At 35.1% G+C, this 27,075-nt stretch overlaps 3 protein-coding genes across 5 annotated transcripts; 2 read left to right on the forward strand and 1 right to left on the reverse strand.

Annotated features, from left to right (window-relative positions):
- Positions 1-1,091: 1,091 nt before the first annotated feature.
- LOC131020112 (serine/arginine-rich splicing factor SR45a-like) lies at positions 1,092-3,998 on the forward strand. Of its 2 annotated transcripts, XM_057948787.1 has the most exons (8): positions 1,131-1,260; positions 1,375-1,394; positions 2,275-2,331; positions 2,386-2,421; positions 2,510-2,609; positions 2,744-2,893; positions 3,440-3,509; positions 3,583-3,998. In XM_057948787.1, the coding sequence occupies exons 1-8, from the start codon at positions 1,258-1,260 to the stop codon at positions 3,795-3,797; spliced, it is 651 nt and encodes a 216-aa protein (XP_057804770.1). In that variant the 5' UTR covers positions 1,131-1,257; the 3' UTR covers positions 3,798-3,998. The 2 variants fall into 2 exon arrangements, with proteins under 2 accessions (XP_057804769.1, XP_057804770.1); XM_057948786.1 differs by having other exon boundaries at positions 1,092-1,260; positions 2,275-2,421.
- A 660-nt stretch (positions 3,999-4,658) lies between these two features.
- Positions 4,659-18,872, reverse strand: LOC131020111 (protein GRIP-like). Of its 2 annotated transcripts, XM_057948784.1 has the most exons (22): positions 18,580-18,872; positions 17,522-18,219; positions 17,208-17,323; positions 15,765-15,934; positions 15,145-15,238; positions 13,109-13,195; positions 12,904-12,984; positions 12,561-12,686; positions 12,337-12,445; positions 12,185-12,264; positions 11,411-11,539; positions 11,207-11,307; positions 9,019-9,152; positions 8,829-8,926; positions 8,634-8,753; positions 8,448-8,472; positions 8,274-8,332; positions 7,612-7,683; positions 6,874-6,921; positions 5,849-5,954; positions 5,464-5,522; positions 4,659-5,040 (listed from the first exon to the last, which is right to left on the reverse strand). In XM_057948784.1, exons 2-22 carry the CDS (start codon positions 18,135-18,137, stop codon positions 4,930-4,932), a joined length of 2,541 nt encoding a protein of 846 aa, XP_057804767.1. In that variant the 5' UTR covers positions 18,138-18,219; positions 18,580-18,872; the 3' UTR covers positions 4,659-4,929. The 2 variants fall into 2 exon arrangements, with proteins under 2 accessions (XP_057804767.1, XP_057804768.1); XM_057948785.1 differs by lacking the exons at positions 4,659-5,040; positions 5,464-5,522; positions 5,849-5,954; positions 6,874-6,921; positions 7,612-7,683 and having other exon boundaries at positions 8,291-8,332; positions 8,577-8,753.
- A 5,125-nt stretch (positions 18,873-23,997) lies between these two features.
- On the forward strand, positions 23,998-26,482 carry LOC131020114 (G2/mitotic-specific cyclin-2-like). The gene is made up of 11 exons (XM_057948790.1): positions 23,998-24,167; positions 24,285-24,381; positions 24,487-24,534; positions 24,631-24,676; positions 24,751-24,888; positions 24,966-25,091; positions 25,239-25,328; positions 25,424-25,645; positions 25,737-25,835; positions 25,909-26,087; positions 26,179-26,482. The coding sequence occupies exons 1-11, from the start codon at positions 24,110-24,112 to the stop codon at positions 26,312-26,314; spliced, it is 1,239 nt and encodes a 412-aa protein (XP_057804773.1). The 5' UTR covers positions 23,998-24,109; the 3' UTR covers positions 26,315-26,482.
- Positions 26,483-27,075: the final 593 nt, after the last annotated feature.

Below are 27,075 nucleotides of genomic sequence, written 5' to 3' on the forward strand. Positions count from 1 at the left end.
TATCAGTAGCCCAATATTATAAATTATATTTGTAATTTACAATGTGTAATTAATAATTTTATTATTCACCTTAGGGATGTCAATCGGGCCAGCCCACTGGATTTCGGGCTAGCGTACTCGATTTTGGGTTATTTTCGGTTCGGGCTACTCAATTTTTTAATTTTCGAGCTAAAATTTTTCGACCCTAACCCCCTAACCCACTCAATTCGGGCTTCGGGCCCGCAGGTTTACGATTTTTTTATATGTTTAATTTTTTTATAGATAATCATACTCTTGCAATAAAAATATGTCGTGTTTTTTAAATCAAGACATTTCACTTTGGTTTAGATACAAAAATTATTGTTATTTTAACGTAAATTTACATAATATCTAACTTTAACTTCATTTTCGATTAAAATTGTACTCCCTCTGTCCAAAGGAAATGTCCTCCTTCTTTTGGACACGGTTATTAAGGATGCATAATCTGCCTAATCTAGTAGAATATTAAGGAAATTTCAGTTTCTACTAGATTAGGCAGCATATAAGATTCAATGACAGATTATGCATCATTTCAGTTTTTACTAGATTAGGCAGATTATGCATCCTTAATAACCGTGCCCAAAAGAAGGAGGACATTTCCTTTGGGACGGAGGGAGTATATAGTTTTAAGATAAATAACTATATCTTTCTTTGACTTTTATATCATAGATGTTTGTTATTAACGGTAGGAAAAATCAAAACATATTCTAAAAGTATCAAATATTATTATCGAATTAAAGTAAAATATTAAAGTTTGAAAATCAATTATTAAGAAAGTGTTCGGTTAATCGGGCCAACTCACTCGATTTTTGGGTCAATCCTATCGAGCTTGGGCTATTTTCAATTCGGGCCATTCGGATCAAATTTTTTTTGGGTTAAAATTTTTGAACCCTAACTCTCCTTTTTTATCAGTCTATTCGAATCAACCCCAGGTTTTGGACTTTTTTGACATCCCTAATTCGCCTTTTGTTTTTAGAAATGTCATGAACAAGTAATTCATTGTAAATTTTAGCTTACCTTGGAGAGGGGTAAAAGTGTCATTTAGTTGAGTTCTTGATCTGGCAGAGAAGAAAGTGGCGTGGCAGTGGCCAACCGGATGATTTTGTTTGGCAAGTGGGAACTCGCCTATTTCTAGATCTCTATATAATTAATAAATAAACAAAATTTCATAAGACGAGCTCAAAATTAGCTTTCGAAATAAGCGACTGGGTTTAGGGTTTCGTCGTCTCTGCTCCTACTATGGTAAGATCGATTCCTCTCTCTCTTCGATGTTCATTTCTATGAAGTTTATATGTATGTGCGTCACCTGGGTGTAAAAAGTTGATTATAATATTGGAATTTCCTTTCGTTTTGCAGGCTGATTCTCCAAGAAAACGGTAATATATTTGTTTTTAATCTTTGTTCCGATGTTATTTTTCATTATGCTGGTGATTTTAATTCATGCAGAATTCTGCTAGGGTTTCCGATCTATTAATTTGAGATAGGGGGGTGGGGGTGGGGGGTGCGGATTTGGGTTTCTAATTCGAGAGAAGAAACTAGGACTATAGATAACGTAGCCTGATTTCTTGTTTCGTCACTTGTGCAACTAACACATACTGGATCATCTGCTACCAGTGCTTTCTTTCTCAGAGTTTCACATTATTTGTGTTTTTTGCTTGTTAACGTTTTTTGGTAGTTTGGGTGGGGGTTGGGCGCTTGTGATATGTTTCTGGTCTTGGTGTTAATTTGATTGGATTTGCGTTTGATTTTTGCATTATGCCCGTTTAATTTGTGATCTGTGATCTTTTGCTGTGTATTAACTTCGTGGTTGCCTTATTGTTGTTTTGCAACCTGAATTGAAATTATGTGATATTTTGTGCGGTTATTTCAATTCTTTTAATTTTCACAATGGCCTATCAATTTCATATGTATTCTTTTGGCAGTTACAGTTTTATATGTCATTACATTCTTGTGTCTTAGACTCTGAGTCTTGTGTAGTAATTTTCATCATAATTAGTGTTAGGGTCCATGTGCTTATTTTCTTGTCATTCCCTTTTTAGTTTCAGTTACATTTGCACATAGCTTGTAGCTTTTGGGTTAAAGTTTCAGTTATTAAGTCTTATTTTTAGCAATCATGTTGATTTTCTTACTTGCTGATTTCTACTTGGCATGGCTCCCATGCTGTTTCACTGTAGCTAACTGCTAACGTGTAATTGCATAGATTTTGTTTGCATTATCAGTGGTTGACACTTGGCTTTTCAATTGTATTATGTTTAGGTATGCACGCTCTCCCTCTCCATGGGAAGAAAATTCGAGATCCAGGTCAAGATCTAGGTCCAAATCTAGATCTCGTTCTAGATCATGGTCAAGACCAAGGGCGAGATCTAGATCAAGATCTAGGTCAAGAGGTCGTGGCACTGGCAGGTTAGTTCTAATTCCTTATCTGTGACTTTAGACCGTCACCCTTTTGATATTCATTATTATCAGTAATGTTGTTCTTTATGTCATGTAGGGAAGAAGTTGTTAATGATGGAACTACACTTTATGTTACTGGCCTATCTACAAGGGTCACTGAGAGAGAGCTTGAAGATCATTTCTCAAAGGAAGGAAAGGTTAGTGTTTCTTGGATCTTTTGTATTATTATTATTATTTGAAAACCGAAGTCACTGCTCACAATGTATAATGTGTAGATCTAAGTTCAATGTCTTATATCTGTGCTGTTGGCATTTTAAATTTCATTCTTCAGGTCAAGTCTGTCTTTTTGGTTGTGGAACCGCGATCTCGTGTATCTCGTGGATTTGCTTTTGTTAATATGGACTCTTCAGATGATGCTAATCGCTGTATCAAACACCTCAATCAGTCAGTGCTTGAAGGCCGGTACATAACTGTAGAGAGGGTAAGCTACCTGTCTGATAGACATTGGTATCTGATGACCTATTTGTCTGTAAATCAATCTCTTTGACCTGAAGGTTTTCTGGTTATATTCAGAAGATATTGCGTCAGCTATGTTGGCAGAAATCAAAGATGATCAGTCCATCCATCGCAACAAGCTAAAACAGCTTTTCAATTGCATCTGATCAACTAAATAGCATCTATATTGCCCCAACAACTATACAACCTCAGCGAATACTCAACTCCCAATTAATCAAGCGTTTTTGTCAACATTGTAATCAGGCTTTTATGGTATCCCATACCTGGCATTGATTTTTTCTTTTATTTGATTGATTAAAGCAAATGCCAAATATAATTTTCTTAGTGAACTTGTCTTTTGTGTGTGTTATCAACAGACAAGATATAGGAAAACATAAATTTCATTTTTCTTTATAATAATGCTTCTGAGGTTGGAGATTCTTTTATGCATTCCTTGTAGTGATGAGCTTTACTTACTTTTATGAGCTGTTTACCCTGCTTCTATTAGCTTATATTTATCATTTTTCTTCAGTCACGGAGGAAACGCGCAAGGACTCCCACTCCTGGTCATTATCTTGGTCTGAAAAGCTCTCGGGGTGATGGTGAGTTCTTGTTGCTCGTTATGCAAGTATTATTCATGTTGCATATCAAACTAATTTATTGGTTCGGTGGAAGGTTATGGGGATCGTGGAAGATATCGTGGAGGATCCAGCCGTGAAGATTATGGCTACAGGAGGTCTCCTAGACGCTCGCCTTATAGAGGTGGGCGTGATTACTCGCCCAGACATTCGCCTTATGGTGGAAGTGGAAGATCAAGAAGGGAAAGGTCCAGGTCATACTCTCCCCCTCGACACAGTCTTGAAAGGAACTATGCACGTGGTTCTAGGTGAAATATGCTTCAGAGTTGCAGTTGCTTTCTAAGATGTAGAACTATCCTCAAGACTTGAACTTTGTTTGAATCAAAATATTGATGCACAATATTGTCTCTTAGCTGTTACCATAAGTGTGCCCAACTTAATTGTACTGTAGCTGTCCTCTTCATGTGTGCAACATTATTGTTGTGAGTGGATAACTGGTCTTTTTTGGCTTCATACTTGTCAAATCACTGTTCCAGTTTATTTTGTGTTTTGTTTTTCTCATAAAATGGTAGATCTATTATTGCTTGGTAGTTTATAAGCATTTCAGCCATACACTAGATTAGCCTTGCATTCCTCTAAAGTCCCCATACCATGTTTATTTGCTCCGAAGTGCAAGTGATTAGTGCTCATTGCTTGCAGTAAATCTGGTCAATATACGAATGATAGACTCGATCGCTTGTTGATAGTAAATTAGGGACAAATACCTGCCTAAGGAGTTATGATTTAAAAGCATGGCGACTTTGATACGATGGATGAAGAAGCTGCAACAATTTTCGTCCAGGACCTGCGAAGAAAATAAGGAGTATTTGTCTTCTGTCATATGGTGTTTTCTAGTCATTGAATTCCCAAATAGGACAACATTTTCTAGCATGTCAGATCGAAGTTGTCATTATTAACACGAATCACTTCTGTGCTATGCATACAACAATATAGTAAATTTAGGATTGGTAACCTTTTCCTCTTCGATCAAACAGCATGCCTACATTTAGAAAAGAAACTGAACAATTTCTTACCATATTTTTGAACCATTCATCAATTCTATTCTTTCTGACTTTTGTAACTCATTTAATTACTAAAATGAATTCTTTACTCGTGCGTACGAGAGAGAGAACAAAACAAAACTGCCCTTCTTTAAATTTAAGAAGCATGGCTCAATTGGCAAAGAATGTTGAAGGAAAATCGTCTGTACAACACTATGAGTCAATTTCAAACTGCTTAGTTCGCAAGTATTCCATTTCCGTCCAAAAGATGTTTTACAGTATTACATTTACTCAATATTTTATGCTACATAAAAAATACAAAAATATCTGATTCAATTTCCCAGTAAGGCTGTAAGATTTGGTCTGTGCTTTTCCATCTTTTATTCCCAGTGTTTCCAATCATGTTATGCAAATGAGAATCTGGAGAATAGAGACGGCCCTGATCGCGAAGAATCATTTGCAGGGCTAGGTGGAACTTCATTTGAAGCGCGGTAGGCTTGTTGACACTTCTGCATCTGCAAATGTACGTAACAGGCTTGTTAGTAAGTCAACGACTCATTCACTTAAGCGGTAAAATGCAGTTTGAAGCAGATATTGAGTTTCCAACTCCCGCCACTTAGAATCTAGAATACAATAACCGGATTTAAGAAGTCTATATTTGCCTCTTGGCTGGTAGTTTTCTAAAATCCTTCAGTTCCACTGAATTCAAGCTCAACGGAATTCCCAGCAGAAACTGAACACATAAATAAGACTGTGCAAGAGATGGTGCTATAACTTGTAAGCACCGACAGATGGCTATAATAGAAAGAATAATAAGCTGTCTGCACTCGACATGCTGCACATATTCTATCACATGGAGCATGAAACTAGTGAAGCAAATGAAGATAGACATCCTTTTCCACATAAGCATAAACCGAGAAAGGACAAAACAAACTCACCTCATCAGGGCTGAACTGAAGAAGCATTCCTACAACAGGTAGCAATCGCTCCACTTCACCTAACACAATTTGAATGGGCACAAAACGGAGATTCAAATAATCAATAGTGCGTATAATTATTTAATAAATAAACGCATTCACCACCTTGTGTGATACATAAAAACATAAAACTAAATAGCTAAATAAGTCAAATTATCTTTCTTTTTTATTCCTTTTCATTTGTTAATTGTCCATAAATAGAATTTCCTTATTGTCAATGAGATGTGCCAAGTTAAAGCATGAAATCACCAAGCAAGTGAAACATGGCGGAGGCCCCGAGCTGGGTGGTTGACCATGAAAGAGGAGGGTACAGCTGGAGATGAGAGCATACTGAAATACAAGATACCTGTCTCTAGAAGCTTTAAGATGACATTTTTAAGATATGTCAGATCCACTCCTTCCCTCTTCTGCATTCTTTCCATGTTCCTAAGTTCTTCTTTTAGCATAGCTTCCTGCAGCATTATCATCAAAGCTAAATGAAGGTAGCAACACAATATCAATTTTCAAGTGTAAAACAAATCTATTTATATTTGGGTTCAACGTAAACTGCAGTTATAATGCTTGAGTAGCACAACAGAGAGAGAGGGAATGCGTAATTGCCAGAATGAGTATGTCGACACAAAATCTCAAGAGACCCTAAATGTCCATGCAAGTAAGATTGTTATGAAAATCACTGCAGGGTCTCAAGAGACCCTAAATGCGTAATTTCTGCAGCATTTGGGTAGTCCACTGATCTCAGAAGACATAAACAATGATAGTAAAAGAGGGTCGGGTACTGCAACGAATGAGCTTTTTTTACATTCGTGAGGACAGCTGCTAAAGAATTTCTGACTAATACATTTAAATGGTCGGTTGCTTTGCAAATGACGTAAGCTTTCAACATCTTTAAAGTTGCTCATTTTCCCAAAGAATTAGAAAGGACTTGGGTTGGAATCTCTTCAATGAAAATGAAATTCATCATCCAAAAGGAAATACAATTTACACACAGGTACATGTGCAAATCATATCACATTCTTTCCAAACTTACAACATAAGCTTTTTAAATGGCCTGGACATCTAGAGACGGCAATTGTATATTACATAAATAATCCATTAAGCAGCTTTTCCAGTACAAATTCAAAATTGCAGCAAGTTAATCCCATCAGATTGAATCAACTCCCAATCTACATTCAAAAGATATGAGCTAAAATGTATTATATCAGTGAAAGTTTTAAATTTTAATCATTTGATCCAAAAGAATCAATCGGAAGACAAGAAGCGGAAGGTAGCAAAGATGGAAATGATTTCCACTCAGGAATGGGATTGTCAGATTTTCAGATAGAACTTCTTGTTTAGTATTCAACTTGTACAAAAACTAGCCCTATGAAATACCTGCTGCCGGTGAAGGCGATTTTCATGCTCCAGCTCTTCAAGTTCCTCCTGCATTTAAATGATCAGAAACACCAGTCGCCAAGAAAAGTTTTATTACAAATCAAATAAGTAGAACCTTAGAAACATTTTAGCTGCAGAGATGGCTTATTTCAAGATATTCTACGACCTAGATAACAGTCCCATGTATGTCAGTAATGAAGCAGATTTAGATATTTTTTTTATTTGGACATATTTCTAGGCTTCAGTTTAGAAATGGTATTCAGTTTTAGAGTAATTTTATAATTCATTACCTGACTACTAGTCTATCAAAACTGTTGTCTTGATAAGAATTCAAGTCCTTTGCAAGAAGGAACTTTAAGGGCAATGCTTTTGGAAACTAGAATGATTTTTTAAATTAATTAGTTATCTCCAATTATTTCTAAATTAATTAACTATCATTTGCCGACTCATAAGTCACATTATCACTAATCCTGTAGCCTGTAGATGTCTTCAAAGTCTATACTATTAGACTGAGTTTACTTTCATAGTTTCTTACCATTTACACTTCTCTATTTCTCTCTTCTTGTTTTGTTTGTCTATTCCTTTTTGATTTACTGAACTTGTTCACTCCCACATTGACTAACTAGTTTCTGATGTCCATCCTCATCAAATTATAAGAGAAACTCAAAATCTCGAATTTATGTCAGGACATATAAAAGTAGTTCATAATTAGATTATATCTACAAGTCCAAGACATACTTGAAGTGCGAGAATATGTCGTTGCGTTTGGGCAAGCTCATCTTCCCGTTGGGCTTGTTGTCTTGCCAAAATCTGAAATAATACAACTAAATAAAAAACCAGGTACTCTGCAAGGTATGTGAAAATATTCAAATTCAAGCCTAATATTCAAAAATTTCGTGAAACAAATCAAGCCAGTTCAATGGCAGGGCTTCTGTTGAAGGAAGAATTGTCTGAATCACCCAGAAATGTTTTTAAGAAAATCAGTTATAGTAATAGAAGTGTTTCATGATGTCAATCTCCATACATAAAAACATCAGTAATTTTAACTTTTATTACCAGTACAGATATCTGGCAAGTTCAGCAATCTTTTTCACTAAGTAATCAGATATTCTTGTTTATCATGTGAGCATAAAATCTCGTTCCAAAAAATTTGTATCCAACTATATGCAGATGAGATCTACTTCAATGTAAAAAGATACCAATTCAAGCAATCTTTTCCTTTCTCGAAAGGTTACAACCAAAGAAATGTGTTTATATAAGTTAGGGGTTATCAACACCATATGAAGAATGGAAAATATATTTTCCAACTGCATGCTAGGAAGAGATAGAGAATCTAATAGGACATGTTTATATATGAAACAAAGATGTAACTTCTTTATGTCACAAAGAAAATTGCATACTAGGATCTGTTGATCTGCAGCTGAAGTACTAGAATTTGAGGCTTCCTGTTTATGAAGAGCTGCATCCATCAGTTTCAAAGGACAATTAAAACTCAGATCAATTCGTTAACAGTAGACTTGTGGTGTTTTAACTTCTCTCAACATCTTTATGACTTCAAATGATAATCCTTTTACCTGTATGGTCCTCGGAGTATTCAACCTGAAAATAGTTAAGACGTGGTAAACATATCAAAGAACTTACAGATAAAAGCTTATACTATCTGGAGCATAAGTACTACATAACAATATAGACAGAAGCCTAACTGAAAATCAAATTTGACTTGTAGGTAGGTATATTATTTGTGTAGAGGAGGGGCATACAGAAGGCCTTGAGTCCAGCAACTGACGTAGGTTCTCATTATCATCCAAAAGCCTAGAAATCTCTTTGTCCTTCTCCTCCATCATTTTATCAGCGAGATCATGAAAAGAACGTTGCTCATCCTGAGAAATATATAGATAAGTAATAAGAAAATGAAGCAAATACTCAATTCAGAAGCGACATATGACAGCTACAACCTTCAGCTTTTTACATTGTAACTTCAGCTCATCTACTTCTTTTTCCAAATTTTGACTGGAACACTCTTCATTTTGCCTTTCCAGTGCCTCACATCTCACTGTAAAGTTAACATTCAAGTTAATGAAAATACCATTCCATGTATAAAGTAAACATGCATATAAGCTTAAGGGAAAAACATGATTGCACTACATCGCCATGTTTCTTCCACATTTTGGAGGCTTTTATCCCATGCTTCTTTCTCAGATTGATGGTTAGAAAGAGTAGAGTCAAACTTCAATTGCAAGCTCTTAATCTGCTGCTCTGCTATGCTAAGAGCTGCATCTCTGAAGAATACAAGCAAAGTTAGAGCATTCCGAATTAGTAAGTTATAAATTGAAAACAGATTCATCTGCCATCCGGCTGCTAGGATTATAGTACTGGACTTGAATATGATAAACAAATCAAGATACATATCAATCAGATACATTTTAATGGGGAATCTGTCAATATGTGCACACACGTGTGTGCAATGTACATAGCTTCAGTAAAAAGTATTATTCCTCCCCCCAAAAAAATAATATAGTGCATGAAGCGTGATGTTTGTTATGAAATTTTGAAGCAGAGATACAGACATAGGAACAAAATAAATTGACAAGCATTTCCAAATACACATATATGACACAGGAAATTAGATAACTTGACAGAGCATTCTCTTATTAATATAAGACCCAAAGGAATGGGGGATGGAACATAGATAATAATATTTAGCACCTATGTCCAAATTAATTTGCTTTATGATGGAATTACTAGGTCGTAACGATTGTGTAAAAATAGGAAAAATTGAAAGTGATCAGAGGTTTATAAAATTGCAAGGACAATATAAATTTTAGGTGGAATTATAAATTGGCAAAAAAATTAACCTAGAGGTGTTACATATATGCCAAGTCTTGGATTATCATTGATTTTAATTCCCTTTCAGCTTTCCAGTTATTCCAAATCCAACTTTATTGCAGATATCTAACCCAAGATTCTGTCAATATTTTATATCCAACTTTTCTGCTCATATAAATTGTATGTTTGCCACAGAGAATGTCTTAGCCTGTCTCTGTAGTTTGTAAGTTCAACCTTAGTTAAGTTGTCTTAGTGAGTCTGTATTTCCAAACCTGAGATATGAATAAAATCTTTTGCTTCCTAATAACATATGGATGGACAGGAAATTTAAGTTGATGAACTATTTCCTCCTCTCTTGTATCCCCCACCAACATCCAACACAACCCCTTAGTGGCATTGTTGCCAACAGACTCTCCTCCCTACTGACCCTCCTCACTCCTTGTCTTTTTCGCCGTCCACATCAGACAATTGAATTTGCTACAGGTGGCCCCCTTCTACTGTCGATTTCTGCTATCTCAATAAAAACCTTTGCTACCACCTAACTTCAATTTAGTATTTAGGATGTCTTGTTCTTAAGCATGTAATCTTAAGTTTTGCTGCCTAAAACTAATTATGATGACAAGCAGAGCTCTGGCCTCCGTGTACAACATTTCTGAGAGATAGTGTGCAAAAAGATTAAGAGCAATTTTGTTCAATAAAATGGAAAGGCTCAAAAACCTATCCAACCTGCCTTTTAATTCACATGGACCACATTAGGCACTTTATACCTTTGTTGCTTTAGTTGCCTGATAGTTACTCATCTAACGAAATCAGTCGAACTCAACTTTACTGAATTTGATTCAATGCCTGATCTAACACCTAGTCCAGCATTTCTGGTTTCACTCATAAATTTCCAACACTTGCTTTCTCGCCACATAGATATCTTATTCACTTGTGGTAGAAAAGTAAGAGGATGTTCATTTCTGATTTTTACTATTGGTAGTGCAATTTACAAAGGGCATCGGTTTTTGTAGAAGAGTAGTAATGGTTTTTGTGTGATGAATGATTTGATATATTAGAGTTATAGGTTTAAAAAATAAAAATATGTTGTATATTCTTATATATATAGTGGGACCCACTCTAAGATGAAATATATGATTGGATAGATGACGTGGGATTGGGCTTTAAAGATTGAATGGATGAAGGGAACATGTTTTGAGTTTTTTACATAGTATAGGATTGAAAAAATGGATTCGAAGATGAAAATAAATATATCATCTAAAAGTTGCATCAAATACTCACATTTTGAAGTTCAACTTAAAATATCTAGCAAATTCTAGTTTCAATGAATGGGGTTATATACATTTAAGCAGTACAACGCAAGCAAAAGGATAGAAACACACGAATAATTTCCACAGTTTTTGTATATCCCACTTCAGTACACTGCAAATAATTTCCAAATATATATTTCTTTTAGATACAAGTAAAGCTTCTGAAGTTTAATTGGCGTATCAAGAAGAACTGGTACCTGGTGAAAATTTCCTTATCCAAATTTGTCTGAACATCTTTAAGGTCCTGGAGAGCTTTATCCTTTTCTGAAGTTACCAATAGTATTTCTTTTTCAGCATCCTAGGTACATGAAAAACATGAATTTTATGAGGAGCAAGATACAGATATGGGCTCAAGGATTCTTCTGTCTTCTCAGAAAAAATGGAACAGAGGCTGGTTTAACCTTCAGAGCTTCCTCAAGAGCTTTGAATTGATCATTGTCCCTTGTAGAAGCTAATTCAGCATCCTTTTTCTGAAGCAGCGCATGAGCTCGAACTTTGTACGAAGCAAATTCACTTTCAATGCGCTTTATCTGCAACTTGTAGCCATCAGCAAGATGAAAAATTGAACCGCTTCCAAATGCAACACAAGCAAAGATGAAATAAGCAGTCAGAAAGCAACAAGAACAAGACTACTTAATCTTCTGATAAAAGTTAGCAGATGAATATATGAAAGAAAAAGCATACTCCCTCCGTCCTGTAAAAATAGTCCTAGGAGAGAGTCGCATAGGTTTTAATGACTGCAATCGAATGTACTGTGAGTAGAGAAAGGGACTCCACCTTAGGGAAGTGTTGAAGTGGATAAAGGGACCCACCTTAGTGGATAATGGGATTTAGGTTAAATTAAAGTGGTGGAGCATATGTGGTAGAATAGGTAAATAAGTTGATATATTGAGGGTAATATGTATCGATTTGTTGTGCGGTAGTGTCTATAAATAGACTAGGACTATTTTTTGTGGACGTCCCAAAATGGAAAACTATGACTATATTTACAAGACGTAGGGAGTATTATTATTAACAATCCCAAACTAAAAGTCCAAATGGGTTTTAATTTTTCTTGCATTTCACATGAAAAACACTCTCAAGGAAATTAATTACCAGAATGATAAAATCTAACTAGCAGGGGACAAAACTAGCAGTTACTCTTTAAAGGAGGCAAAAAGAAATTTAAGAAAAACCTTGTCATTAGCTTCCACTAGCTCAGAATCTTTATTATTCAGCAGCTGACTTTGCACAGAAAGTTCCGACTCCAATTGACCTGATAAAGAGAAATGACAATGGTATTCCATGTCCTAAACGAAAAAGGTGATGCTGAAAGTAACAGTATTACTTCTCAGTTTTGCTGCTTCAACTTCAGCATGTATCCGGTTACTCTCAGAAATCTCCAGCTTTGATTTCATGGACTGCAATGCAGTTTCCAGGACCTCTTTTTCTTTCTCCTGAATGATGACAAGCATTATATTTACAGGTTTATATAATGTTGAAACTCCAACTTTCATAACTTGCTTGATTCGTAACATCCACAATAATCAGAAAGCTAAAGACCAATCATACATGTTCGTTTTTCAGATGGTTGAGCTCTCCTTTTAAAGTTTCCATGGCAGCTCTAAGTCGTGCAGCTTCACCACTTGAAGCTGCATCCATCTCTGCAATCTTGGTGTCTTTTTCCACAATTAGAGCCTGAAAATAGAAAGGTAAAAAATTCTTTTGTTAACTTCACATTTTATAAACTCCCAAATACCAATGCTGCTTGTAAGGTAGGACTAAAAACATGATGCTACAAGAAACTAATCATAAAGCACAAATGGAATAAGATAAAAAAATACTACTAATAAAGATCAATCACTGCTGCTCATATTTTGAGAAAAACAAACTAAAGAATATTAAGTGAGAGTACCCGCAGAGAGGAAATTGTCTCAGTTGCTCGGCTTCTCTCTGCTAAAACCTCAGCAATTTGGGATTCCAAATTCTCTACTTGCTGAGAAATAGAATATAGGAACGAGAAATTAAATTCCTCAAGTTAGTAAGGTGCACTTAGAAGTAGGGTCAGAAAGAACCCTTCATGTATTGCAAGGGTTTGCTCGATGTCCACATGATTTCACCTTCTGATGCTTTAGAGAGAGTTCTGTAAGTGAAGCTTGCCGTTTTTCATCAGCCAACTGCAATAATCCTCGCAGGTCTTCCAGCATCTGCACAAATTCAAGCACATATCATGTTCTAAGTAAAGTGAAGTGAATGTTTTCAGAGAAGACCATACACTTTTAATGAATGGGCATGACGACCGTAGCATTTGAAAAAACTATTTAGAACAGGACGATGTGAGCAATAAGCGATTTCCTAGCAGGAAATATTAATAAGTCACTAGATGACAAACTTCAGAACTAGAGGCTAATTTCCAGAATGTATTCTTCATAGAACAGATGTTCAAAGTTCACTTTATTATCAATATTGAAGATTGTTTCTGGACAAGCTTGTCCATTTTGTACCATGATATGTTAATAGTTGAGTCACTTATATGAAGTCAATTAAGCACCTGACATGACTGATCTACATCTAGAATAAAACCCACTTAATTATAAATTCACCCAGAATATAAGATAAACCTTTGAATAATAATGGCTATATGGCAATTCTTAGTGTAGGAATATTATGTCAAACTAAGGAGTAGATGACTAAGAAAGTATTAAGCATCACCCATCTCATCTAATTCTGAATTCATGTTAAGATTACACAACTTTCTGAAATTTCAGAGTATCAACGAAGTCTTAGCATGAACATTACCAATAATGTCAATATCTTCAACCACTAAAAATTAGATTAACTTTGATGTATGACTATCACTTTGTTCCTCTCAAAATGACTTTACAAACAAATGATGACGTTCAAGTTGTCTCGTTAACCAACAAATGCATTAAATGCACAGGAACCTAGACAGTTATTGACTCGGTGCAGTGAAGGTCTCTTCAGCACTGATACTTATTACCAATCCGCTTTTGAATTACAGCTTTGCATACTTTCCAACATTAGCATTAGCCAATACAAAATCAAGCAAAATATAATTTGCAGAAATCACGGTTTAGTATTAAGTATTAACATGTTGAAAAAGAGCTATATGTATGCTACTCCATCTGAAATTGCAGGCCTTATCATAAATACCTTAAATTCTCCAGGCAACTCACAATCAGTTTTAAAGCACAAAACAAACACAACCACGAGGACATCTCAAACAATATATGCTAATGGAAAATGCATAATGGATAGGTGGGAGTGGTTAGGCTACAAACCCATTTTGCAACAAAAACTACGAACCATGAAATTATGATGAATTTCTATGAGTAACATGATGAATTCTCTGGAAAAGTGATGAATTGAAAAAAAGAAAAAAAATCGCCCCCTATGGGATTCGACCGCTAGACCATGAATTCATTCAACAAAGTGATGAATCTACCGTAGATCTTCATGATCAAGGGCTGAAAATGGTTCCTAGTTTCTATCTTAAAATGAGTTTTTATTTTAACCTAATCCATGGATATGTAATACATTTCTTTATTTCCTAATAAGAAAACGACCCAGTAAACACCATAAAGAGAGGGGTAGGCTGCGTCTAAAGTCTAAACAGATATATGTTCTTTTAGGCTTGATTAAAAATGAGCATCATGATAAAGCCAGTTATGATGTTCATCAGGATACACAGAAAAAGCATGACGTAGATGCACAAAGTGGGCTCTATAACAATTTTATAAGACAAAGAAAAACTGGCAACCTTGAGATTCTCCCCTCAACCTGAAGCAGACATATCTACAGTCACAGCTAGTTTCATACAAGTCCAACCTAATTGGAGTTATTTATAGGTAAGGAAGTTGAAAATTTGCAAGCAAATAACATTAGTTGAACAAAGTATCCACGTAAAAAATAACTCTGTACACTTGCTTACTGCATAAGAAGCTTGATGGTACAATATGTACAGTATATTATTGTTATCAGATAAGGAACAGATACCCTTTTTATGTGGAACCGGGTTATGACAACATCAAACAGGTAACACACGTGACATAAAATGTGTAAATCACAAATTCAAACCATCATGATATCAGATTAACATTTCCCAATTGTCATTTTACCATAGATGACGACTTACCTGTTCTTTTTCTATAAGTGATTGTTGCATTGCCTCCAAAGCACTCTCTTTGGGAATTAAAGAATGACGTAATTCTTCAAGGCTGTCCCGGAGCCTGCATGAGAGAATATTGTCAAACTATTTGCTACAAAAAAGAATAATTCTTCTACAAGCACTCGCTAAACATAGAAATTTTAGTACTAAAGTATACATAATTGTAAGAGGTCAAACCTAAATGGTCTCAATCAACTAAATCAAAGATTATCGGGTTATATGCTCTATGACCCGATGAATGATACACAACTTTCATCCAGTACCAAAAGAGACACAACTTAAAAGGAAAAGCATAGCCTTTAGGTCCCATAGTAAGGGTGACATTTCTAGTACAGAGGGACATCATATTTCCATCATTCCATGTACAGGTATACAAAGTTCTTGCTTTGTGCAGCAACACATAGGTATTTGAACGTCCAAGAGGAGGTATGACCGCCAAAAGCAAAAAGGTTTGTCGTGCAAAGTAATTTTCAGTTTTGGAATTGCACATGTTCTTGAATTATGTATTAGTGTCTAGTGATCATTTGAGATAGCAGGAGCAGAGGACTTGTTATGCAAAAAGAAATCCTAACAAGTGGAGACCATACTTGTTGTTCGCACTTCGCAATTGCTGCCTCTCCCCATCCATTGCTTTCATTGCTTCATTAGCATGTTGCCGTGTCCGCTCCAGCTCCTGCTTCATTGCTGACAACTGGGAAGAAGCCATATCAGCTTTCTCATTAACTTCACGGAACTGAACCTCAAGGTCATCTTTTTCCTGAAAAAACAACCCAGTTATCAATTGATTACAACTATAAACGTGAAAACCGTTATAGCAAGCATGAAAATATGTTTGTCAGCTAAATACATAGCTCTTATTTCAAATGGTTGAATAGGAACATAGACACATTGAGGTACACTGAGCTAACTTGATTAACTAGAAAATTGAGCCGAAAACACTCACACAACAAACATCCTCAGTGCTTCAATGTTTCTTCTTTGACTTGCATAATCAGTTCCATATAACATAAACCACAGAAAATGACATGCAATGCAGCATAACAGGGAAAAGCTCTCATTCCTTAAAACAGTAGAAACAGCTCACAAAAATATCGCTCAACCAAATTACTTGTCCTACCAGAAAGCTCCATTTACACCAATTACAGAACCTACCTGTCATCTTACATCAAACAAATTATAATTTTTTAGGTTTTCCGTTTTCCCTATTAAAGGTACTTTACCAAAACTTCACTCTCAGAGAGTTCTTTTATTTGAAATACAGCAAAATTTTCTGGATGACTCTCACAATGAAACAAGCGATGCCATGCGAAAATTCATATCAACAGAAATGTTAACCATGAGAAAACATTTGCAGCATATAACATTTATGGGAAGAGAAAGCAAGTATTATTCTCACTTATCTCTTTCGAGGAGATGTTATTTTCAGCAAAGCATGCTGAATGGCACCCTTTTTGGAGCAACTCTAGAACACCTTTGAGCATCCCACAATAAATAAGGGCCAAATAAACATCTGACTGGTACAATTTCACTTGATACAAGTTAAGTGTTTATAGGGTGAGATCCGTAGGGAGAGAGGTTTTCTTTTTCAACTTGTAAATGTTTTGTGATTCAAAGGAGATGATTAAGAAGTGAATGCAATAGTTCAGCTGCAGAGAAACAGAAATATCACGGTTCTTACAGGTAGAGCCTAGTGGGGAGTAAGGGTGGCGGAACCGTGGGGAAGGGTTCTCCAGCCAGTTTTTAAAAGTAATATTCCTTCACTGTCCTAAACTCTGCAACAGAAAATGACCTCAGGCTACTATATGACTATATCAGAGATGTGTCATCAGTCCTTTTATTCAGGCTAATGATCTTACATCCAAAAAAAATGAGATAATAATGCTTTCAGGTTGATAGTCAAGAAAAATTCAACAGTTACGATATCTCCAAAGTCCAACCAATCTGACCAAAACAGAGATGACAGGGGACCGCGAAAATGAATCCCGAGAGCCAGAAAAAGAAGAGTCAAACAAAAAAAATGATAGGTGTACCTTTTGCACCTCCTGAATACGTTGTTTGGCTCTTTTGTGAAGCCTGTTGAACTTGGTGTCAAGTTCGGAATACTTCTCATCCCGCTCCTTGATTTCTTGATCCATCTTCTTTTGAGCTATGCCAGAGAAATAAACATAAAATTTATTAAGTCTACATGTCAAAAGGGTACACAAATCCAAAATTATAGCAGAACAAACTATAAGCATAGTACCACCAGATATATAAACCATTACAAGTCTATGCCAACAAAAAGATATCAAGTTACAAATAACTTGGCTAAAGTTCATATTGAAACTAACAACAAATTATAAACCTTCGTCAAATTTAGCAGCGAGCTCTTGTGCTTTCGTATCTGCCTCCAAGTGTGCAGCTCTTAGATGTTTCAGAGCCTCCTCGGCAGCATATCGTGTTTGCCTTTCTTCAAGAAGTTCTCTCTTCAGTGACTCAATTTCTCCACTGAGATCTCTGAGATCATCCCCAACCCCAGAGTGACGATCCTCTACATTTTGTGGGTCAGGCCGATCAGAATCATTATCCCCAGCCCGTGAGCCACGCTCTGGGTCAGGTTGATCAGAATCGTCATTCCCAGCCCTTGAGTCCACCTCCTCTATTTTTTGTGGGTCAGGCTTATCAGAATCATCATTCCCAGCCTGTGAGTCGTGCTCCTGTACTTTTGGTGTGTCAGGCTGATCAGATTCAAGAAGGATCTTCAACCCCTCATCCTGAGACTTCATATATTCATTCTGAACCATCTGTACAAGTTCGTCATGGTAGTAATTAGAATGTGTATTTCCAACATGGAGCCCATTCTCCTTCACGAGATTACTGTCGATGGAACTATCTGGGTTAAGCTGCTTAGTCTCGTGTTCTGCAACATCCGCCACATGATTTTCTGGCATCCCACCACTCTCACCCTCTTCTTGAGACATAGTTGCAAAGTCAGTTAAGTTAAGACCTTATTCTTTTTTCATCCTCAGATGTAATTCTAACTGCAAGCCGCTCCACCAATAGCTGAACAATAACGGTAATAGATTAAATCAATGCCAAGCAAACAGTATAATTCATCAATAGACTGCACTAGCATTATATTCGATTAAAGCTATCCCCCAAAACAGCTCCCACCAAAACTTTAAGCATACTCATTGGGGAAAGAGCTTTAGATAATACGATCAGAATCACGTAATCTAAGCCTCGATGAAATATAAAAATTAAGAAAAATAACAACCATCACGCAACAAATATATCCTTCACCCCAGAAATTCCGATTGAAAACCAACAAAACATAATTTACACCTATTATAGTGAGAAATGCCACAAGTGAAACGAGCAGAAATAATAATCCCAGAAGTAGGTAATGAGCTCGCATCTTACACGAGTAATATTCGAGATCGTATGATATTTCCGCAGATCCACCAAAACCGATTCGAATTGCAAAGAGCGAAATTATGTATCTACGATAACAGCAACGAATCAGCGCTGGAAATGGGGGCTCTGTTCTGGCGAAATCATAATTCCATTCGGCCCCTCACTTCACACGCTGCCGCCATCACATAAATCGGCTTTCAAGTTTTGTAATTGTGCAGGCTTCAAAAAAAAAAGTTTTGTAATTGTTCATCGGAGGGCATTTTGGTAAATGACCAGTCATATCTGCATTGTCAATTTCTCAGATGCACTTACCAATTTCAATACAATTTACGTCAAATTTACACGCATACCCCAAAAAATGAACTTCACTCCAATTTAAATCCGCTCGTTCATATTTACACGCATAAATTTTATTATCTCTCATTTTTCCATGATAAATTTATCCATCAAATTAAACGCACTCATACAGTTGATCGTGTATATATAAGATGTATGCCGTCATGAAATAAATACTTTATTCATCTTATTTGAATTAATTTGTATTTCTTTTTTAGTTATCTCACCTTATTTGATATTTTTTTTAGATTATCACACTACACTAGACTCACACAAATTTATACCAAGTATAACCTTATTCTCCTAAATAATTATACCAAAATAACTAAATCAAATAGAGTAGGATGAAGAGAGTGATTTGTTTTTATTTTTAATCAATCGTTAAATTGTTATGGTTCTTGTACAAATTCAAACTTCTTGGATCAAGATCCATGCAAAAAAGATTGATGTTTCTATGTTTCCATTTTTTTTTATTTTTTTTTTCAATTGTCAATGCGTATGAGCTCATATAAGAACAAGCAAGCTAACTAAGAAGCTCGTAATACAACTCAAATAAATTATGATCGTGCACCTTGAAGTGATTGATATTTATCTTTTGGGATAATTGCACGTAAGTACATCAATTTTGACAAGAATTCATTTTTAATACGAATTTTAAAAAAAATAATAAAATTTATATTTTTTAATTATCGTTCAAATTTGATTCCATTAAATTCTAAAATATTCAAAATTGCCCCCTGTTTCAAAATAAATTGCACAAAAAACCCACTTTCAAATTTATGTATACAAAAAAATCCATTTTCAAATTTACGTGTAAAATTTTAAATTATCTTGGTGAACGTGTTTTCTTATAATTATAAATCTCACGCCCTCGTTAAAAATGATATCAGAGCGGATTTCTATTGAGGATTTATAAAATATTTAATATATTAAGTAATATATTATTTAATATATGAAGTAATTAACTCTACGTGGGAGGAGAATCCAATGAAATTATGGATCTGAACAACTATCCGAGATGGATATTTGCTTGGATTAGCCTTATTACCACTTGGAACTCGACAATTTCTAGAGTATGGGCTTGATGATAATATTCAATACTCATGATAATTTCACGAATATTTTCTCTAATATATTAAATATTTTATAAATCTTTAATAAAAATCTGCTCTGATACCATTTTTGACAAGAGTGTGGGATTTATACTTATTATAAACATGTTCATCAAAGTAATTTATTAAAATTTTACACACAAATTCGAAAGTGGACTTTTTTGTACACAGTACACATAAATTTGAAAGTGGACTTTTGTGCAATTTATTTTGAAAGAGGGGACAGTTTTGAACATTTTAGAATTTAACGAAGTCAAATTTTAATGACAATTAAATTTCGTGTATTTCATTGAATTTTTTTAAGTTCGTGTTAAAAATAAATTCTCGCTAAAATTGGCATATTTACTGTAATTATCCCTTATATATCTTTTTTTTCTTCAGAATCCTGAGAAAAATACATGGAATGATCAAAATATATATTATCAGCTGAAAACCTTTTAACTGAAATTCATAAACGTTTCTATCTATTTGAAAACCATAATTTAATTAGATGAAAAAAAAGAAACAACACTAGCTGTTGAGAGATTGAGAATCTAGCATAAAGTTAAGGGCATGATTCCAACATCTTGAAACGATTTTCCTTGAATCTCAGTACTTTCTACTACTCTATAATTAGCAACTGGAAATCATATAAAAAGTAACTAGACGTACGATATAGTTAAATGGTGAAGTAACATATTTTAAATGATAATACATAACTTAACCTAAAAAAATGATAGCAATATGTATAACTTTATCAAATTTTCTTACGGTTTTTCATCTTATTAGTACGTCCATTCATACGATGCACGACGAATATCGAAATTAAATATAAATAAATATAAAATATGTTTATGTCGGAGTAGAGTTATGTCTCTCGGATATGACTGCCGCGGAGCTACCAATGGGACACGACTCTCCCATCCCCAACCCCAAGCGCACCCGAAGATTGTAAAAGGGAAAGGAGAACACCCCTCCCAACCACCTGAACACCGAACAAAAACAGCTCCATGCACAAAATGGAACAAGCAGTTGATCAATTCATGAGAACCATGTCCAAGAGACACAACTCTACTCCGGCAGAAAAGAAACATGTTGTGGGATTCTTGACTCTGTCGGGTGAATTTTGCTGCCGAGTTTGGCATCCGACTGTGCCTCCTTGGGAGTCTTGACGGTTATTGTTTTGCTTTTTGTTTATCTCTTGTTTGTGTTTTGGCAGCGGGGGTTCTTGCCTCTGCCGGGTTCAATTTGCTGCCAAGTTTTGGCAGCCGACTTTGCCTCCTTGGGTGTCTTCTTTTGCTTGCTTTGGCTGGATCGTTCTTGTGTTTTTTGTTAAAATATTGTTTGTGTTTTGGTTTGGTTTTGGGTGGGTTGAGCCGGGATTGTTTGAGGACGATGGTTAGGCCGAAGTTCTGGAAACAATCCTTTTCGCTCTCCCACTTTTGATTTTTTCTTCTTTCGTCCTTTAGACGAGTACTCTTTTTCCTGTTTACGGGTTTTTGCACTGAGTTTTCCGTAAACAGATTTTAATGAGGTTCGGCCCTTATTCTGCTTTTCTTATGCTTTCCAGGGTTTTCTTAGGTTTTTTTCTTCGTTTTTATATATAAACGCATTTTAATAATAATGTTTTAAAAATAAAATAATCCACATCAATTACTCAATAAAATTCTAAATTCAAAAATATAAATTTTTAACTTTGCATAAAGTGTAATGATTATACAGTTAACTAAACAAATTTTAAAAATTATTCGATAATTAAAATTAACATTATGCATTATTATTATAGAGTATTATATGTCATAATAAATAAATAAATATTTTCATGCACAAACATACATAAAAAGTTGTAAAAATTTAATGAAAAGGAAGATAATAAAATATTTTAAATTTTAATATTTTCATAATTTATTCATTTTAAATTCATTTTTCGTGATTTTTATATTATCTATTAAATCAAAGATACATATTGAATATTTTTTTCATTAATCAAATTTGATAATGTTTATAAAATAATTAAAATATAAAAGAAAGAAAAATAAAAAAATAGTGGACATATTGGTGGAAGAAGTGAGAGAAAAACAGAGTAAAAATTAGAGGGAAAAAAACCCTTCTTGTATATATTATATAGATAGATTAAATTCAAATAATTATCGTGTCATTGTTAAATAAGTATAAATAACTATTATGAACTCTTGAAATTGACGTGAAAAGTACAGCAACAATGTTTTGAATGATTTAAAGTTAGCAACTAAAAATGTAGAAATGTTTCATAATTCGGGAGCAACGCATGAGAAAGACTTCGTTAGATTTTATTTCATCAGTTTCGTATCTGACTTCAACTTATATTATGGCTTCCCCAACACATTATTACTCCTTAACTAAAACCAACAACACGTCCTATGACATCAAGCCACGTGTCGCATTCATCAGTAGTCCCAATATGAAATGAACCGATTAGAATATCTTTGTTTGTCCTAACTCAAATTACTACTTTTATTCTCATTGTGATTTGTAGGGATGTCAATCGGGCCAACTGACTCGGTTTCGGACCAGTCCATTCGGTTTCAGATTATTTTCGATTTGGGCTAGTCGGTTTCTTTATTTTTCGGGCTAAAATTTTTCGACCCTAACCCTAACCCACTCGGTTTCGGGCTAGCCCATTCGGGCCCGCAAGTTTTACGATTTTTTATATATTTTTTTATAGATAATCATATTCTTGTAATAAAAATATGTCGTATTTTTTAAATCAGGACATTTCGCTTTATTTTTAGATACAAAAATTAATGTTTTTTTAACATAAGTTTACATAATATCTAACTTTAATTTCGTTTATGATAAAAAAAATTATATATAGATTTAACATTAATGACTATCTCTATTTGACTTTTATATTATAAATGTTTGTTAACCATTGGAAAAAATCAAAACATATTCTACATGCATCAAAATGTTATATATCGAATTAAAAAGTAACGTATTAAAGTTTAAAAATCAATTATTAAGAATGTGTTCGGTTAATCGGGCCAACCCTATCGGGCTCGGGCTATTTTCGGTTCGAGCCATTCGGGCAAAAAAAATTCCGAGCTAAAAATTTTCAGCCCTAACCCACCTTTTTTATCAGTCTATTCGGGTCGATCGTTCGATTTCGGGCTTTTTTGACATCCCTAGTGATTTGTGAATCATCTACCTTATGCAAATTCGCATAAGTATCATCATTTTTTTCCACACAAAGATATTTATTACTTTCTTATGAATTCACTAGAATCTCATGTGTTACATGTCACATCCACGTCGATTCTATAACCAAATTTTCTCTAGCAAAGAAACACTTAAGATAAACATATTTTTTTCCATCTAAAGTAGCTCTAAATAACAAAGAAATCAGGTAGCTCTGAATAAAAATATAAAAATATGGTAATTAATCATACACTATAAATTTTAGAATCTTGACTTCAAGAATCGATTTAAAAATTCAAATTGGAAGATTACAGTTGATTAGTGTCTAATCCAACTTGTTGTTCTTATAGAATCTCATGACAATGGAGAAAACATATCCACAATAAATGTGCCTAAGTCATGGTCGTATTTAAATTTACATAATAGACAAATATAAAGAAATAGTATAGTACTAGTAATTTTAGCCCTTATAGTAGTTTGGACAATACTTGAATCATTATCAAGACCAGTTAAGCATTTGTATGTTAAAACCCAATCCATGATTTAAGCCTTGTTGAGTAATCTCTATTAAAATAGAGGGTGCACCAAGCATATATTTTTATAAGATAATAATAAAATAAAGAAAGACAAAAATGCAAAAAAGTGATGGAACCAATAATTGATTGATTATATTTATATTATAGATTGTAGACAAAATTCGAAAGGTACATGTCAAGTGCCAACCCATGTGACCGTTGAGCCCACGCTCTTCTACGGAAACAATGAGTCAACTGCCACATTTTAACTAGCCGTTGCGTTTCAAAACGATAAAACTAGAGCGCAAAAAAGGAAACAATGGCGCTCCACATTTTTCAATCACCAACTACTTATACTCTACTGTCTTTGGAGCTACTAATCCTTTCTTTCTTTACGTAATTTAAGAAATTTAGGAAATGGTTATATCTAATCAGAATAACATCGTTGTTCCAATTAGACCCACAAATGTGCGAGGTAAATGTTTGATGATATGCGTCTCCGACGCGCTGCTTTTTGGATTGAACTTGCCTTAAAAGCTCCATCTTTTTTCTTTCTGAGATTTTTCCTTTTCTTCGTGTGTGAAAATGGAAGGTGGAGGACACAATAGAAGAGCTCTAAGTGTGATCAATCATGAACTGGGGGAAGCTAATCCGCCTTGTTATGTGGCGAAGAAGCGAGGATTTACAAAGTAAATTCATCTTAGCTTGCAAGTTTAGATATTGTTCAAGAATTTAATTATTTGTTGTGCTCTTTTTAGAGATAAATTGATCGTTTTTCTAACTCTGAATCACAGAGCGGAAGGGGTTTGTAACAATGGTGCTGCACATAGGCCAATGACGAGGTTAGATCACACACATGACACACCCCTCCCTTTATTTCAAAATGCTTGCTTTTTTTAGGTTGAATTTTGCTGATGTTGATTGCTTGATTTGTTAAGGAACTCGGCTGCTGAAATGGCAGTCCAGCAGCAGCCCACTGTGGAGGTGAGTGACTCTTTAATTTGGGGATTTCTTGGATTCAGCAAAGGATTAATCGGTTTATGGTGCATTTGTGTTAGGAAGCGAAAAAGTTGAAGACGTCAGCTCATGAGTTGGCGGTATTTGAGGATATAGCTTTGACAGATGTTGATGATCACGAGCCTGTGCCAATGTCGTTGGAGCATTCAGAAATTGAAATGAGAGACAAGAATCAAATGGTGTGCATCACTTTTCTACTTCTCATCACTGTTTTGATTTTGTGGGACATGAGTGATTTAGACAAGAGTTGTTGCAGGAGGAGGTTGAAATGGAAGACATATTTGAAGAGACTAGCACAGACATAGATGGTTGCGATGCAAACAATCCACTTGCTGTTGTGGACTATGTTGAGGATTTATATGCTTATTACAAGAAAATGGAGGTAAGATTGGGATGATGAATGGTCATTTGATTTTTACTTAGCTCAAGCTCAGCTCAAATCAAAATAATTTATATGTGAACAAATTTGTAAAAATGACTAGCAAACTTGTCACATATCTGATTTTGAGTTGGTTGTTGGTTGGTGCAGGGTGCGAGCCATGTATCACCTGAGTATATGTCACAACAAGTCGACATAAATGAACGAATGAGGGCCATCCTAATCGATTGGCTCATAGAGGTAGGGGAAGCAATCATACAATACAAGACTGCAGCATTGTTCATTTACTTGCTAGTCCAGTGGAACTCATCACTGTATTCTGTTTACACCAACAGGTTCACCACAAATTCGATCTCAGGAAAGAGACGTTGTTTCTAACAGTAAATCTGATTGATCGTTTCCTAGCAAAGCAATCGGTGGTGAGAAAGGAGCTGCAGCTTATCGGTCTAGTAGCAATGCTCCTGGCATGCAAATATGAGGAAGTTGCAGTTCCTGTTGTTGAAGACTTAGTTTTTATCTCGGATAAGGCTTACAATAAGAAACAAGTGCTCGAAATGGTGCCCAATTTTCCTCCTTTCAGTCCGTCATTCTGTTTCGAGGCAAATGGTTAATACTCACACATACACATCTCTCTCTTCTTCTCTCCAGGAGAAGTTGATGCTCAACACTCTGCAATTCAACATGTCCGTCCCGACTACATATGTTTTCATGTTGAGATTCCTCAAGGCGGCCCAGTCGGACAGCGAGGTAAGTGGATACGGTCTTAATTATTGCGATCAGATGACATGAAAATGGTTTGACATCCCTTGCCATGTAACAGCTTGAGCTACTTTCTTTCTTCTTGATTGAGCTTTGTCTGGTGGAATACGAGATGCTAAAGTATCCGCCGTCGTTGCTGGCTGCGGCTGCTATATACACAGCCCAGTGCACGCTTCATGGAGTTGCACAGTGGAGCAAGACCTGCGAGGGCCACACCAGCTACTCCCAAGATCAACTACTGTGAGAGTCTTCTTGATCCTACAAATCTTGTCATCACTGCTTTCTTAGGCGAATCAACCGTGAAACGCCTTTTCGTTTTTCTTGGCTTCAGGGGATGCTCGAGAATGATCGTGGGGTTCCACCAGAAGGCGGCTACCGGGAAACTTACAGGGGTTCATAGAAAGTATAATACATCCAAGTTTGGATATGCAGCAAGATGCAAACCTGCAGAATTTCTTGTACAATAGGCAAAATATGTACAGTTTTACTAAGGTTATAGAACAAGATGATGATAGTAGTACTTGCAACACAACGCGTTGCTCGTGACTATTAGATTTGCTGATTGTGATCCATTGACATGTAACTTTCTGATTTTCTTTTCTGTTTGATAATAAAATCTTTCTAATTCCAGTTTAGCTGCAGTTGTCCTATTAATGAAACTCAGTTTGATGTGAGGTTACCAACTAACATCCATCAACATGTGAGAAAATCAAGGAAGTTCCCTACTTGAAATTTATTTCCTAAATTTGTTAATAATTTTCAACAGTGATGACATGAATTTTCTGACCGGAATTTATGACATGCGTATATGTATACTTTCTCATCTGTCATGGAAAAGATTAAATCGGATATTATTTCAACTAGGACTTTTTGGTTCTTTAACAAACTAACAAAAGAGCCAATTTTTATGGGCGGATTTTTTTTCGTTGATCGTATTTTTATATTTAATTTCTCTTTTTATGGGCGGCGTATTAAATCATTTCATTAATATACTTGATTTTTTTTTATATCTTAAAAGACGATGTTGTTTACTTTTAAAGTACTTCTCCATACAAATTTCTAACGAATCATAAAATTTACAAAAGTTAAAAATAAAAAATGTTTGGGGGAGCAATGTCTATGTGTGTGTGTCAACCAATACTTAATAGGATTATGAGTTAACTTTTTATACTTTTGAGTTATTTAATGATTTTTAAGTGTACTAGCGAAATAATACCTGCAGCGCACG

The sequence above is a fragment of the Salvia miltiorrhiza genome, chromosome 4 (assembly GCF_028751815.1).
Source record: "Salvia miltiorrhiza cultivar Shanhuang (shh) chromosome 4, IMPLAD_Smil_shh, whole genome shotgun sequence".
NCBI classification, from domain to species: Eukaryota; Viridiplantae; Streptophyta; class Magnoliopsida; order Lamiales; family Lamiaceae; genus Salvia; species Salvia miltiorrhiza.

Bases quoted from the DNA above. Each gene is read 5' to 3' on its own strand.
- LOC131020111 (XM_057948784.1), bottom strand. From the start codon at position 18,137: ATGTCTCAAGAAGAGGGTGAGAGTGGTGGGATGCCAGAAAATCATGTG. The intron at 12,265-12,336 runs GTAATACTGTTA...TCTCTTTATCAG, and splicing joins TGAAGCAGCAAAACTGAGAA to GTCAATTGGAGTCGGAACTT. The intron at 5,041-5,463 runs GTGAGTTTGTTT...GTACATTTGCAG, and splicing joins TTCAGTTCAGCCCTGATGAG to ATGCAGAAGTGTCAACAAGC.
- LOC131020114 (XM_057948790.1), top strand. From the start codon at position 24,110: ATGGTTATATCTAATCAGAATAACATCGTTGTTCCAATTAGACCCACA. The intron at 24,889-24,965 runs GTGTGCATCACT...GAGTTGTTGCAG, and splicing joins TGAGAGACAAGAATCAAATG to GAGGAGGTTGAAATGGAAGA. The intron at 25,329-25,423 runs GTAGGGGAAGCA...TTACACCAACAG, and splicing joins TAATCGATTGGCTCATAGAG to GTTCACCACAAATTCGATCT.
- LOC131020112 (XM_057948786.1), top strand. The intron at 2,894-3,439 runs GTAAGCTACCTG...ATTTTTCTTCAG, and splicing joins GGTACATAACTGTAGAGAGG to TCACGGAGGAAACGCGCAAG. The intron at 3,510-3,582 runs GTGAGTTCTTGT...GTTCGGTGGAAG, and splicing joins GAAAAGCTCTCGGGGTGATG to GTTATGGGGATCGTGGAAGA.